The sequence below is a fragment of the Ranitomeya variabilis genome, chromosome 3, assembly GCF_051348905.1.
Source record: "Ranitomeya variabilis isolate aRanVar5 chromosome 3, aRanVar5.hap1, whole genome shotgun sequence".
In the NCBI taxonomy this organism is placed as follows: domain Eukaryota; kingdom Metazoa; phylum Chordata; class Amphibia; order Anura; family Dendrobatidae; genus Ranitomeya; species Ranitomeya variabilis.
Window position 1 is genome coordinate 29450984 of NC_135234.1, and position 14244 is coordinate 29465227.

General features: G+C 44.5%; 1 protein-coding gene across 3 annotated transcripts in view; it reads left to right on the forward strand.

Moving 5' to 3' along the window:
• Positions 1-14244, forward strand: part of LCA5L (lebercilin LCA5 like) — a 37987-nt gene that overhangs the window by 8223 nt on the left and 15520 nt on the right. For 2 of the 3 annotated variants that reach the window (XM_077293865.1, XM_077293866.1), the window contains exons 2-4: positions 607-1283; positions 2186-2703; positions 11711-11848. In XM_077293865.1, the coding sequence (XP_077149980.1) occupies positions 701-1283; positions 2186-2703; positions 11711-11848 (1239 nt within the window). In that variant the 5' untranslated portion in view covers positions 607-700. The remainder of the gene's footprint in view (positions 1-606; positions 1284-2185; positions 2704-11710; positions 11849-14244) is intronic. The other variant, XM_077293867.1, reaches the window with a different exon arrangement.

A 14244-nucleotide genomic window follows, 5' to 3' on the forward strand; every position in this document is an offset into this window, starting at 1 on the left:
AAATCCATTGTTTCTTGAAAACTCTGAACAGCAAATTGATGGCATCCTAGTCGCACCTTAGTCTTGTTCGCTCTGCTGGCTGTTTGCTAGGAGGAGCTTGAGAAATGTTCAACAGCTTTTTTTTGCCTACCGAAAAAAATTGATGAAACACCAATGGTAAAAAACTGATGCAGTGCAGATAATCTACATCCTTTTTTTCATCCCGCCACTGGGATGCTCCATCACGCACTGCTGTCAGTGTAGAAGTGGACGCACATGCGCAGCTTTCTCCATTTCTGTGCATGGCAGATTGCTGATCCTCATCTAGTATACAGTTGTAGTGTATCGTATGGATATGCCACAAATATACAAGGTGGAATTAACCCCTTCAATGGAAGCTTCCACAATAGAGATTTGTGTGCCAGAAAATGAAATATTTGCCAGTTATGAGTATCAGCTATAGTAAGTCTATACGCCCTTCCACTAAACACTGCCTTCTTTAAAAAGTTGCAAAAAGGTGCAAATGGGCAAAAAGTCACAAAGTGTTCCGCAAATGTGTCCAGGTTCCATAATATGCAACTTTTTTGTAAAGCCAACGTTGATCTGTACAATCCTTTTTTTTTTCAGGACCTTGACAGTTGTGATCCAATTTTCCGAACCGGATCGTTTCTAGAAAAAAAAAAGAAAAGTCTGATTTTTTTCAATACTTAGTCCTATCAGAATGAGTTTTAAAGTTCCAGGTGAAGACAGAGAATGGAGGCAGGAACCTTTGACAGACCCTGAGCAGAGGTCCTTCTGCAAAAGTAATGACCCAAACCACAATCCCAGCAGTGATGGCAGCAGCACAAGCCCCAGCGACCGATCCCTAAGGAGCAAGACAAGCAGCAGCGGCCGATCCCCAAGGAGCAAGACAAGCAGCAGCGACCGTTCACCCAGGAGCAAGACAAGCAGCAGCGACCGGTCACCCAGGAGCAAGATGAACAGCAGCGACCGATCACCCAGGAGCAAGACAAGCAGCAGCAACCGATCTCCCAGGAACAAGATGAGTAGCAGCGACCAATCACCCAGGGGCAAGATGAGCAGCAGCAACCAATCACCCAGGAGCAAGATGAGCAGCAGCGACCAATCACCCAGGAGCAAGATGAGCAGCAGCGACCGATCACCCAGGAGCAAGACAAACCGCAACGACCGATCCCCCAGCAAAAACTCCAAGAATTCAGAAAGTGTAAATGAGGCACATAAAGCGCAAATAAAAACGTCAGCAATAACAAACAACAAAACATGTCAAACATTTTCTAAAGTTGGTAAGTCAACATTCTTTATAACGTGTTCCATCCATTGATGCAAAAATTGTATCTCCCTCTTCTGCACATTTTTTGCAATAAATAAACCTAACTTAATATACGTTCAAAATCAAAACAAAATTGGTAAAATTTTAACAACCAGCACAATAAATGTATATACCGTAATTGATATAGATCCATAGATATAAAATTGTGGCTGAATTGGTTTTTTATGTATTTGTAGCAAAATGAAAAATAAAGGCTTGATGTGCAGAGTTTTGATATTGATGGCCTATTCTTAGGATAACTTATTAGTATCAGGTTAATGAGGTCTGACACCCACCACGTGATCTGATTGGATATTATCAGCTCCCGATGGCATCCAGATGTACACAGTTCACTCATCAGTGACAACCTTTCACAAAAAGCAGATCAGAGTCAGGGGCGATCAGAGTCCCACTCCTGGCACCCTCATAGGAGACAGGGCCAGCCACGCAGGGGATCCCTAGGTGAATGGCCATCCTTGTATACAAGGATGGTTCAACTCATTCAGAACTCCTCTCTGTTTTGGCACTGGTATTATTCTGGGGACTTCAGAGCAGGGGACCACCTGTTTAATGTCCATACACCAAAGTAGCCCCTTTATCTAGAGCCACTAACATCCAGTTAAAGGCTTATGAAAGAAATTTAATTCCTCCAGATTGGGCTCCTGAAATTAGAATTTTCCTCTAAAATTCCCCCTGAAATAAGGGATCCGAAGCAGAGTCTTCTTGTAATCAGACCTGCGGGGGTGGAGCATGACATGAAGAACAAAACAAAATAACTTCCTGTGTCATACCCCGCCCCTGCTTAACACTGCATATTCGTTTTTTTTGGACTGCTCCTTTATTCATCTAATTAAACCCTAATTTTGTGATTTGCAGACAAAGTATTTTCCTGGAGGAAGCCACCGCCACGGAAGCGGTCATCAATGAAGCCACAACACCCACCACTCCTCACCCATAAGAATGAAGGTGATGTCGCAAGGCGCGTCCTATCAGCAAAGGTTCGCAAAATTAAAGAACTGAATGACCAATTGTGTGACGTCCAGCGCACCTTGGAGGAAGTAAGCCGAGAGAACAAGCTACTGACCAGTCTCCAGTACCGGCACATGAAGGCACTGGACAAGTACGAAAGCTCTGAGGGCGGTATACACCATCTTATCTTCCAGCTCGGTAATGAAGTGAGGATGCTGAGACAGAGCCTGAGGTCCACGCAGCAGAGCGAACGAGGTCTATCCGTAAAGCTGAGAATGGCGGAGAGTGAACTGCTCAAAGTGAAGGATAATTTACTGAGGTTACAGAGACTCTCCGAAGACAAGAACCTCGCCGAGAGAGAAGAGCTCAACCAGAAGCTATCCAGTCTTCTGATTAAGAAGGAAATTGATAGCACCAAAGTTAAGGTAAACCCCTATCCAGAAAGTGAACCTGTCCCCGGGATAGACCCCATGGCTTAGGGTCTAGTAGCTCAGAAAATTAAAGGGGTTGTCCAGAAAATTAAAACTATGTCAATTTCCTTATTCTTAAAACAGCACCACTCTTTCTACAGGTTGTGTGTGGTATTACTGCTCTGTACTCGTCACTTCACTGGAGCTGAGCTGCAGTACCAGTCATAACCTGCAGACATGAGGGGTGCTGTTTTAAGAATAAGGAAGCCAAGTATTCCCTATTTTAAAGGGAAGCTATTATCAGAAAAAAAACTATTTTTTTTAATCAGGTTTTTGTTATTGTATTTATTTTATACTAGCTGTACTACCCGGCTTCGCCCGGGTTAATGACTGCTGAAATAGACTGTGTTAACAAAAATTTATTCTGCACACAAAAACCACAAAACAAATAGATTGAAATGTAATTATTAAAAGGCAAAAACTAAGCTAATAGAAGCATTTCACAACATACACTGTGTTCCAAATTATTATGCAAATAATATTTCCTCATATTTTCTCTCAATTACCTCTCTGAATTGCAGTCATTGTTATTTTGCAGTCATCTACTATTCTAGTATAATTGCAATGTTTTGGAACAAACTGCCTATGAAAACAGGATCTTTTTAAAAAAAATAAACACTCAAAATGCATGTCCCAAATTATTATGCACAGCAGAGTTTTCAACCTTTTTTTTTATTTTGAACAAAAAAATGGCCAATTGTGAAGTTATAAGCATTATCAGCTTATTACAAAATGAAATCAAACAGTTTTCAAGTGAGAACTTTATTCTAGGTGATGTTACATTTGCACATAGGACCCCTTGTTCGAAAGAAGCTTCTGAACTCTCTCATCCATTGAATTTGTCAGTTTTTGGATGGTTTCTGCGTCAATTGTTTTGCATGTGGACAGAATACCCTCCCAGAGCTGTTGCTTAGATGTGAACTGCCTCCCGCCATCATAGACACTCCTTTTGATGATGCTCCAGAGGTTCTCAATGGGGTTGAGGTCAGGGGAAGATGGTGGCCACACCATAAGTTTGTCCTCTTTTATGCCCATAGCAGCCAGAGATGCAGATGTGTTTTTTGCAGCATGAGACGGTGCATTATCAGGCATGAAAATGATCTTGCTGCGGAAAGCACGGTTCTTCCTCTTGAACCATGGCAGGAAGTGTTGTTTTAGAAACTCCACATAGATTATGGAGTTCATCTTTACCCCTTCAGGGATCAAAAAGGGGCCGACAATCTCTCTCCCCATGATTCCAGCCCAAAACATTACTCCACCTCCTCCTTGTTGGCGCCTTAGCCGTGTTTTCATGGGGTGTCCATCAACCAGCCATCCTCCACTCCATCCATCTGGACATCGAGCGTTGCACGGCACTCATCGGTGAACAAAACAGTTTGGAAGTCAGTCTTCATGTATCGTTTGGCCCACTGGAGCCGTTTCTGCTTGTGTGCAGTGGATAGAGGTGGTCGACAGGATGGCTTACGCACAGCTGCAAACCTCTGCTGAAGGACCCTGCATCTTGTTGTTCTGGGGACATTGGAGGCACCAGCAGCTTCAAAAACTTGTCTGCTGCTATGACAAGGCATTTTTGCAGCTGCTCTTTTAACCTTACGCAATTGCCTATTGGAAAGAGTCCTCAATTTTTCCTTATCGGCACGCACACGTGTGTGCTGGGAATCAGCTACATACTTCTTGATTGTGCGATGATCACGATGAAGTGTCTTGGCAATGTTGATTGTAGTCCATGCCTTGACCTAAATACTCCACAATTTGTTGCTTCTCAGCAGACGACACATCCTTTTTCTTTCCCATTTTGGCAAAAAATGTAGGCTGCTTAATAATGTGGAACAGCCTTCTTAAGTAGTCTTGCCTTTATTTGGACACACCGGCCAAACTAATGTGCACAGGTATCTGCAATTACTGTCAGTGATATAAAGAGCCCTGACACACATCACCATCAATGAGTTTAAATGACAAACAAAAAAAATCTAACCTTATCACTCCTAAACGCTTTGTGCATAATAATTTGGAACACAGTGTATATTAGCTTTGTTATACTGAGACTGTCTTTGTTGCCTATATTAACCAATCAGAGCTCAGGTTAATTAACTGTAGCAAAATAGAAGCTGAGCTGTGATTGGTTGCTATTGGCAGCCTGATAAATCCCCAGCCAACAGTAAGCCCACCCCCTCGCAGTATATATTAGCTCACACATACACATAATAGACAGGTCATGTGACTGACAGCTGCCGTATTTCCTATATGGTACATTTGTTGCTCTTGTAGTTTGTCAGCTTATTAATCAGATTTTTATTTTTGAAGGATAATACCAGACTTCTGTGTGTTTTAGGGCGAGTTTCATGTGTCAAGTTGTGTGTGTTGAGTTGCGTGTGGCGACATGCATGTAGCGACTTTTGTGAGATGAGTTTTGTGTGGCGACATGCATGTAGCAACATTTTGTGTGTCGAGTTGCATGTGACAGGTTAGTGTAGCAAGTTGTGTGCAGCAAGATTTGTGCATGGCGAGTTTTGCGCGTGGCGAGTTTTATGTGTGGTGCGTTTTGAGTATGTGCAAGTTTTGTGTGAGGCAACTTTTGCATGTGGTGCAACTTTTGTGCATGTGGCAATTTTTCTGTGTGTGCAAGTTTTGCATGAGGTGAGTTTTCCATGAGGTGAGTTTTGCACGTGTGGCGAGTTTTGCGTGAGCCTAGTTTTGCATATGGCGAGTTTTGCATGTAGCGAGTTTTGCGCGTTGCGAGTTTTGAGTGGTGACTTTTGTGTTTCGACTGTTATGTGGCGAGGTTGGTGTATGTGTGGTGAAATGTGTGCTGAGGGTCGTATATGTGTTCAAGCACGTGGTAGTGTGTGGCGCATTTTGTGTATGTGTTCATATCCCCATGTGTGGTGAGTATCCCATGTCGGGGCCCCACCTTAGCAACTGTACAGTATATACTCTTTGGCACCATCGCTCTCATTCTTTAAGTCCCCATTGTTCACATCTGGCAGCTGTCAATTTTCCTCCAACACTTTTCCCTTCACTTTTTCCCCATTATGTAGATAGGGGCAAAATTGTTTGGTGAATTGGAACGCGCGGGGTTAAAATTTCACCTCACAACATAGCCTATGACGCTCTCGGGGTCCAGACGTGTGACTGTGCAAAATTTTGTGGCTATAGCTGCGACGGTGCAGATGCCAATCCCGGACATACACACATACATACATACACACATTCAGCTTTATATATTAGATATACCTGTATGTAATCTCCTGTATATAGTATATACCTGTGTGTCATCTCACCTATATATAGTATATATCTGTGTGTCATCTCCTCCTGTATATAGTATATATCTGTATGTCATCTCCTCCTATACATAGCATATACCTGTATGTCATCTCCTCCTGTATATACCATATACCTGTAGGTAATCTGCTCCTGTATATAGTATATACCTGTGTGTCATCTCCTCCTGTATATAGTATATACCTGTATGTCATCTCCTCCTGTATGTAGTATGTACCTGTATGTCATCTCCTCCTCTATATAGTATATACCTGTGTGTCATCTCTCCTGTGTATAGTATATATCTGTGTGTCATCTCCTCCTGTATATAGTATATACCTGTGTTTCATCTCCCCTGTAAATAGTATATAACTGTGTGTCATCTCCTCCTGTATATAGTATATATCTGTATGTCATCTCCTCCTGTATTAGCCCTCGTTCACACGTTATTTGGTCAGTATTTTTACCTCAGTATTTGTAAGCTAAAATGGCAGCCTGATAAATCCCCAGCCAACAGTAAGCCCACCCCCTGGCAGTATATATTAGCTCACACATACACATAATAGACTGGTCATGTGACTGACAGCTGCCGGATTCCTATATGGTACATTTGTTGCTCTTGTAGTTTGTCTGCTTATTAATCAGATTTTTATTTTTGAAGGATAATACCAGACTTGTGTGTGTTTTAGGGCGAGTTTCGTGTGTCAAGTTGTGTGTGTTGAGTTGCGTGTGGCGACATGCATGTAGGGACTTTTGTGAGATGAGTTTTGTGTGGCGACATGCGTGTAGCAACTTTTTGTGTGTCGAGTTGCATGTGACAGGTTAGTGTAGCAAGTTGTGTGCAGCAAGTTTTGCGCATGTCGAGTTTTGCGCGTGGCGAGTTTTATGTGTGGTGCCTTTTGAGTATGTGCAAGTTTTGTGTGAGGCAACTTTTGCATGTGTTCCAACTTTTGTGCATGTGGCAATTTTTCTGCGTGTGGCAATTTTTCTGCGTGTGCAAGTTTTGCATGTGGCGATTTTTCCATGAGGTGAGTTTTGCACGTGTGGCGAGTTTTGCGCGTGTGGCGAGTTTTGCATGTGGAGAGTTTTGCACGTGGCGAGTTTTGAGCGGCGACTTTTGTGTTTCTACTTTTATGTGGCGAGGTTGGTGTATGTGTGGTGAAATGTGCGCTGAGGGTGGTATATGTGTTCGAGCACGTGGTAGTGTGTGGCGCATTTTGTGTGTGTGTTCATATCCCCGTGTGTGGTGATTATCCCATGTTGGGGCCCCACCTTAGCAACTGTACAGTATATACTCTTTGGCGCCATCGCTCTCATTCTTTAAGTCCCCCTTGTTCACATCTGGCAGCTGTTAATTTGCCTCCAACACTTTTCCTTTCATTTTTTCCCCATTATGTAGATAGGGGCAAAATTGTTTGGTGAATTGGAAAGCGCGGGGTTAAAATTTCACCTCACAACATAGCCTATGACGCTCTCGGGGTCCAGACGTGTGACTGTGCAAAATGTTGTGGCTGTAGCTGCGACGGTTCAGATGCCAATCCCGGACATACACACATACATACATACATACACACATACACACATTCAGCTTTATATATTAGATTTTTGACAGTTTTCTGATTTTTTTTCCTATTATCACAATCTGTATTAAAAGTTAAAAAAAAAAAATAAATATTGCAATTTTCAAACCGATCAGTGGGTCTTTTTAGACTAACTTTCTGTTGTTTCAGGAAATGCACATTTACATGAGCAGCAAAGGCCAGATCCCAACCCTATCCTTTGTGTTGAGGCATCTAATGAGAGTGTGCAAAAGTAGGGCAAATTTTGAAGGGAGAAGGAGGTGAACTGTGACATCACCTATTGTGAGATGTTACCTGTCATTGTAATCCTGCCTCTGACGATATGGAAACTGATGAAAATAAAAAGGACAGAAAGTGTTTGTCTACAAAACTAAAAGCCCCGATGGTCGGAGTGAAAATTGCAAGATTTCAGATAGTGTTTTTAAATAAAGATCATGAAATGAAAAAAAAATAAATAAAATTACTAAACATTAAAAAATACATTTAACACAAAAACCTGATGAAAGGTTCCTTCCACCCAAAACCAAAATTGTTCATATATATTAGTATCTTTGTGAATTTTTGAGTCATTCCTGTTGGAGGGATAAATAAAGTGCCAGCTACAGCACCTCAGACAGCAATAATCATGTTCCCCCAATCACAGTGATATACAGTGGGGGAAATAACTATTTGATCCCTTGCTGATTTTGTAAGGCTGCCCACTGACAAAAACATGAACTGTCTATAATTTTAAGGGTAGGTTAATTTTAACATTTAGAGATAGAATATCAAAAGTAAAATCCTGAAAATCACATTGTATAAATTATATACATCTATTTGCATTTTGCAGTGAGAAATACGTATTTGATCCCTCTGGCAAACAAGACTTAATACTTGGTGGTAAAACCCTTATTGGCAAGCACAGCAGTCAGACTTTTTTGTAGTTGATGATGAGGTTTGCGCACATGTCAGGAGGAATTGTGGTCCACTCCTCTTTGCAGATCATCTCTAAATCATTAAGATTTTGAAGCTGTCGCTTGGTGACTCGGAGCTTTAACTCCCTCCATAAGTTTTCTGTGGGACTAAGGTCTGGAGACTGGCTAGGACACTCCATAACGTTGATGTGCTTCTTTTTCAGCCACTCCTTTGTTGCCTTGGCTGCATGTTTTGGCTCATTGTCTTGCTGGAAGACCCAGCCATGACCCATTTTTAATGTCCTGGTGGAGGGAAGGAGGTTGTCAGTCAGGATTTTACGGTACATGGTTCCATCCATTCTCCCATTGATGCGGTGAAGTAGTCCTGTGTTGTGAATTAGACTTTTTGGCTCCCTCTTGTGCTTACTAGTGATATGACTCTGGGATTGTCTTTCCTCAGTTTGGCACCCACCTGGGTCGTTAGTCCAGGGGAGTTGCTATATAAGCTTCCTGGATCCTTAGTCCAGTGCCTGGCATCGTTGTAATCAGATCCTTTCTGTTTGCTCCTGTCTGCTTGTCCAGGTTCGTGCAAAATTAAGCTAAGTCCTGCTTCTTTGTTTTTTGGTTATTTGCTTGCTCTCATTTTTGTCCAGCTTGTACTAAATGTGATTCCTGACCTTGCTGGAAGCTCTAGGGGGCTGGTGTTCTCCCCCCGGGCCGTTAGACGGTTCGGGGGTTCTTGAATATCCAGCGTGGATATTTTGATAGGGTTTTTGCTGACCATATAAGTCATCTTACTATATTCTGCTATTAGCTAGTGGGCCTCTCTTTGCTAAATACCTAGCTCATTCTTACGTTTGTCTTTTCCTCTTACCTCACCGTTATTATTTGTTGGGGGCTTGTATCCAACTTTTGGGGTCTTTTCTCTGGAGGCAAGAAAGGTCTTTCTTTTCCCTTCTAGGGTTAGTTAGTTCTCCGGCTGGCGCGAGACGTCTAGAACCAACGTAGGCACGTTCCACGGCTGCTGCTATTTGTGGTGCTAGGATTAGATATATGGTCAGCTCAGTTACCACTGCCCTATGAGCTGGTTTTTGGTGTTTGCAGACTTAGTAATTATTTCTGAGACCCTCTGCCATTGGGGTCATAACAGTCCTGTGCCCTTAGCAGAGAAACACCCCAAAAACATAATGCTTCCACCTCCATGCTTGACAGTGGGGAAGGTGTTCTTTGGGTCATAGGCAGCATTTCTCTTCCTCCAAAAATGGCGACTTGAGTTAAAGCCAAAGACCTTAATTTTGGTCTCATCTGACCACAGCACCTTCTCCCAATCACTCACAGGATCATCCAGGTGTTCATTGGCAAACTTCAGACGGGCCTGCACATGTGCCTTCTTGAGCAGGGGGACCTTGTGGGCAATGCAGGATTTTAAACCTTTTTGGTGTAATGTTACCAATGGTGACTGTGGTCCCAGCTGCCTTGAGATCATTAACAAGTTCCCCCATGTAGTTTTAGGCTGATCTCTCACCTTCCTCATTATCAAGGATACCCCACGAGGTGAGATTTTGCATGGTGCCCCAGATCGATGTCGATTGACAGTCATTTTGTATTTCTTCCATTTTCTTACTATTGCACCAACAGTTGTCTCCTTCTTACTCAGCGTCTTACTTATGGTTCTGTAGCCCATTCCAGCTTTGTGCAGGTCTATGATCTTGTCCCTGACATCCTTATAAAGCTCTTTGATCTTGCCCATGTTGTAGAGGTTAGAGTCTGGCTGATTGAGTCTGTGGACAGGAGTCTTTTATAAAGGTGACTATGTAAGACAGCTGTCTTTAATGCAGGTAACGAGTTGATTAGGAGAGGCTAATCTAAATGGTCTGTAGGAGCCAGAACTCTTACTGGTTGATAGGGGATCAAATACTTATTTCTCACTGCAAAATGCAAATACATTTATATAATTTATACAATGTGATTTTCTGGATTTTATTTTTGATATTCTATCTCTCAATGTTAAAATTAACCTACCCTTAAAATTATAGACTGTTCATGTCTTTGTCAGTGGGCAAACTTACAAAATCAGCAAGGGATCAAATACTTATTTCCCCCACTGTACACAATACCCCACCAAAGTGACATCAGCCATAGACTCCCCAAAAGTTCCTGACATGTGCTCCCTATGTACGGTACAATGCAGAAAATGTCTGTGACAGCCACCATACAAGGTAGCAGCCAGATGCTTCTTATAAGTGCCTGTCACATGACCCCTATATACAGTGCAGCACATGCCGTCTCAGCCACCGAATAAAGGGGCAGCCACGTGCCCACCATGCAAAGTGGCAGCCACATCCAGGAAGAGCCTGCCACAAGTCTCGCATAACTGCCTGACACATCTCCCCGTAATAAGTACTAACATTGCGCCCATGTAAGTGCCAACCTCATACCTCTGCCTCGTGCCTTCCTGCCCCCAATAAGGGAAATTGCATCCCTCCTTAATATGTAGAATATTTCTCCTCTGGTTTTCTTGCATGAGATCCATAGAAGAAGACCACCTACAGGTTCATGTAGTCTTGTGTGCATCGAGGTGTCGGGCCTGCGGAGGCCTCATATAGTAATGCTTTTACATGGAACTAAGGCTATGTTGTTTTTTTATTTAAATTAAATCTTACATTTGCAGATTTCATTTAAAAATGTAAAAAAAAATCTAGGGATTAATATATATATAAATTAGCTGCATATCAGTAGTAACAGATTGCGAGTTCTGATCCTTCGGCAGTCTAGAGGGGTCTGAAACCTTGTGTCACAGCACAGCTGGAGGTTACTGTTCTGTTTTTCCCATGCTTTCCATTGCAGCTCTTCTTGGCTTTTGTGTAAATTTGGGTTTATTCAGCAGGAGCATAACTCACATCCGAAAACCGAATTTAAGGAACATTTTAGGCCCATTTCCTGCTCCACTGGGGTAAAACCTTAAAATATGCAAATATTATGCAAAATATATGCAAATACACCCAAGTCACACCCCTTTGTGGTCCAGGTCAATAGGTGGGAGTAATGAAGGGTTAAAGTCTAGATGTTTGCAGCCCAGAAGTACAACTTCACATGGTCCAGGAGCCAATGGCCTCAGCATCCCAGCTCCCCAGATTTTTCTACATCTCCAGAGATAGTGACAGTGATTGCGTACATGAATAGAATCTCCACAGCTCCATTCATTTATTCCTCCGCTGCCTACAGGTCCTGGAGAAACAACTCCACCTCACAACGCGCCTCTACGACCGGCAGATGGTCCTAGAAAGTAAGAAGGGGTCCGAGGCTCAGGACATGGCGAGGAATCTGCAGGAGCAAATTCTACTACTGCAGCAGAAGATGAAGGTGACATAGGGGGCTGGTGGTCCCACTCCAGACCTCACACAGTACAGCGTTGGGCGTGACAAGACAGACCCTAAATGTGGTCACATTATGCCCCTCTGTGCCTTGCTGTGAATGAGAATCACTCCCAAACTTCAGTATTTTTCTCAAAATGAGCAAAAAACTTATAATATTTACTGTACAAAAAAGGTTGAATGGGTTATCCCATAAAGACCATATATCACCTATCCTCAGGACAGATAAATGTATCTTCACTGGTGTTCCGACAACTGGGACCCCCAGTGATATTGAGAATGGGGGTGCCAAAGTCCTCTGTGTGAACGGAGCCAGAGAGGTTATGTGACCATTGCTCCAGACATGATTGTCTATTCCAGACCCACCAACTTTTAAAATAAGAAAGAGGGACACATATATTTACACTCAGAGAGCACCTTAACCTCGTCCTCTTCTTTATATGTGCCCACACAGAAACATTGCTCCTAGGAACGGCCAACAGAGTTCCCTTACAGTATAGTACCCCTCTCATGGCCCCCACAATGCTCCCTATACAGTAGTATGCCACCGCACATAGTATAATGCCATCACAGTGCCCACCAAACTGTATGATGCCCCAACAGAACCTCTTATCACACAATACGATGCCCCCTCACACAACCCCCATCACAGAGTAGGATGCCCCCTCACACAACCCGATCACAGAGTAGGATGCCCCCTCACACAACCCCCATCACAGAGTAGGATGCCCCCTCACACAACACCATCAGAGATTAGGATGCCCCCTCACACAACCCCCATCAGAGTAGGATGCCCTCTCACACAACCCCCATCACAGAGTAGGATGCCCCCTCACACAATTCCCATCACAGAGTAGGATGCCCTCTCACACAACCCCCATCAGAGTAGGATGCCCCCTCACACAACTCCCATCACAGAGTAGGATGCCCCCTCACACAACCCCCATCATCACAGAGTAGGATGCCCCCTCACACAACCCCCATCACAGAGTAGGATGCCCCCTCACACAACTCCCATCACAGAGTAGGATGCCCTCTCACACAACCCCCATCACAGAGTAGTATGCCCCCTCACACAACCCCCATCACAGAGTAGGATGCCCCCTCACACAACCCCCATCATCACAGAGTAGGATGCCCCCTCACACAACCCCCATCACAGAGTAGGATGCCCCCTCACACAACCCCCATCACAGAGTAGGATGCCCTCTCACACAACCCCCATCACAGAGTAGTATGCCCCCTCACACAACCCCTATCACAGAGTAGGATGCCCCCTCACACAACCCTCATCACAGAGTAGGATGCCCTCTCACACAACCCCCATCACAGAGTAGGATGCCCTCTCACACAACCCCCATCACAGAGTAGTATGCCCCCTCACACAACCCCTATCACAGAGTAGGATGCCCCCTCACACAACCCTCATCACAGAGTAGGATGCCCCCTCACACAACCCTCATCACAGAGTAGGATGCCCCCTCACACAACCCTCATCACAGAGTAGGATGCCCCCTCACACAACCCCCATCAGAGTAGGATGCCCCCTCACACAACTCCCATCACAGAGTAGGATGCCCCCTCACACAACCCCCATCAGAGTAGGATGCCCTCTCACACAACCCCCATCACAGAGTAGGATGCCCCCTCACACAACTCCCATCACAGAGTAGGATGCCCCCTCACACAACCCCCATCAGAGTAGGATGCTCTCTCACACAACCCCCATCACAGAGTAGGATGCCCCCTCACACAACTCCCATCACAGAGTAGGATGCCCTCTCACACAACACCCATCACACAGTAGTATGCCCCCTCACACAACCCCCATCACATAGTAGGATGCCCCCTCACACAACTCCCATCACAGAGTAGGATGCCCCTTCACACAACCCCCATCACAGAGTAGGATGCCCCCTCACACAACCCCCATCACAGAGTAGGATGCCCCCTCCCCCTCACACAACCCCCATCACAGAGTAGGATGCCCCCTCACACAACCCCCATCACAAAGTAGGATGCCCCCTCACACAACCCCCATCACAGAGTAGGATGCCCCCTCACACAACTCCCATCACAGAGTAGGATGCCCCCTCACACAACCACCATCACAGAGTAGGCTACCCCCTCACACAACCCCCATCACAGAGTAGGATTCCCCCTCACACAACCCCCATCACAGAGTAGGATGCCCCCTCACACAACTCCCATCACAGAGTATGATGCCCCCTCACACAACTCCCATCACAGAGTAGGATGCCCCCTCACACAACTCCCATCACAGAGTAGGTTGCCCTCTCACACAACCCCCATCACAGAGTAGGATGCCCCCTCACACAACCCCCATCACAGAGTAGGATGCCCCCTCACACAACCCCCATCACA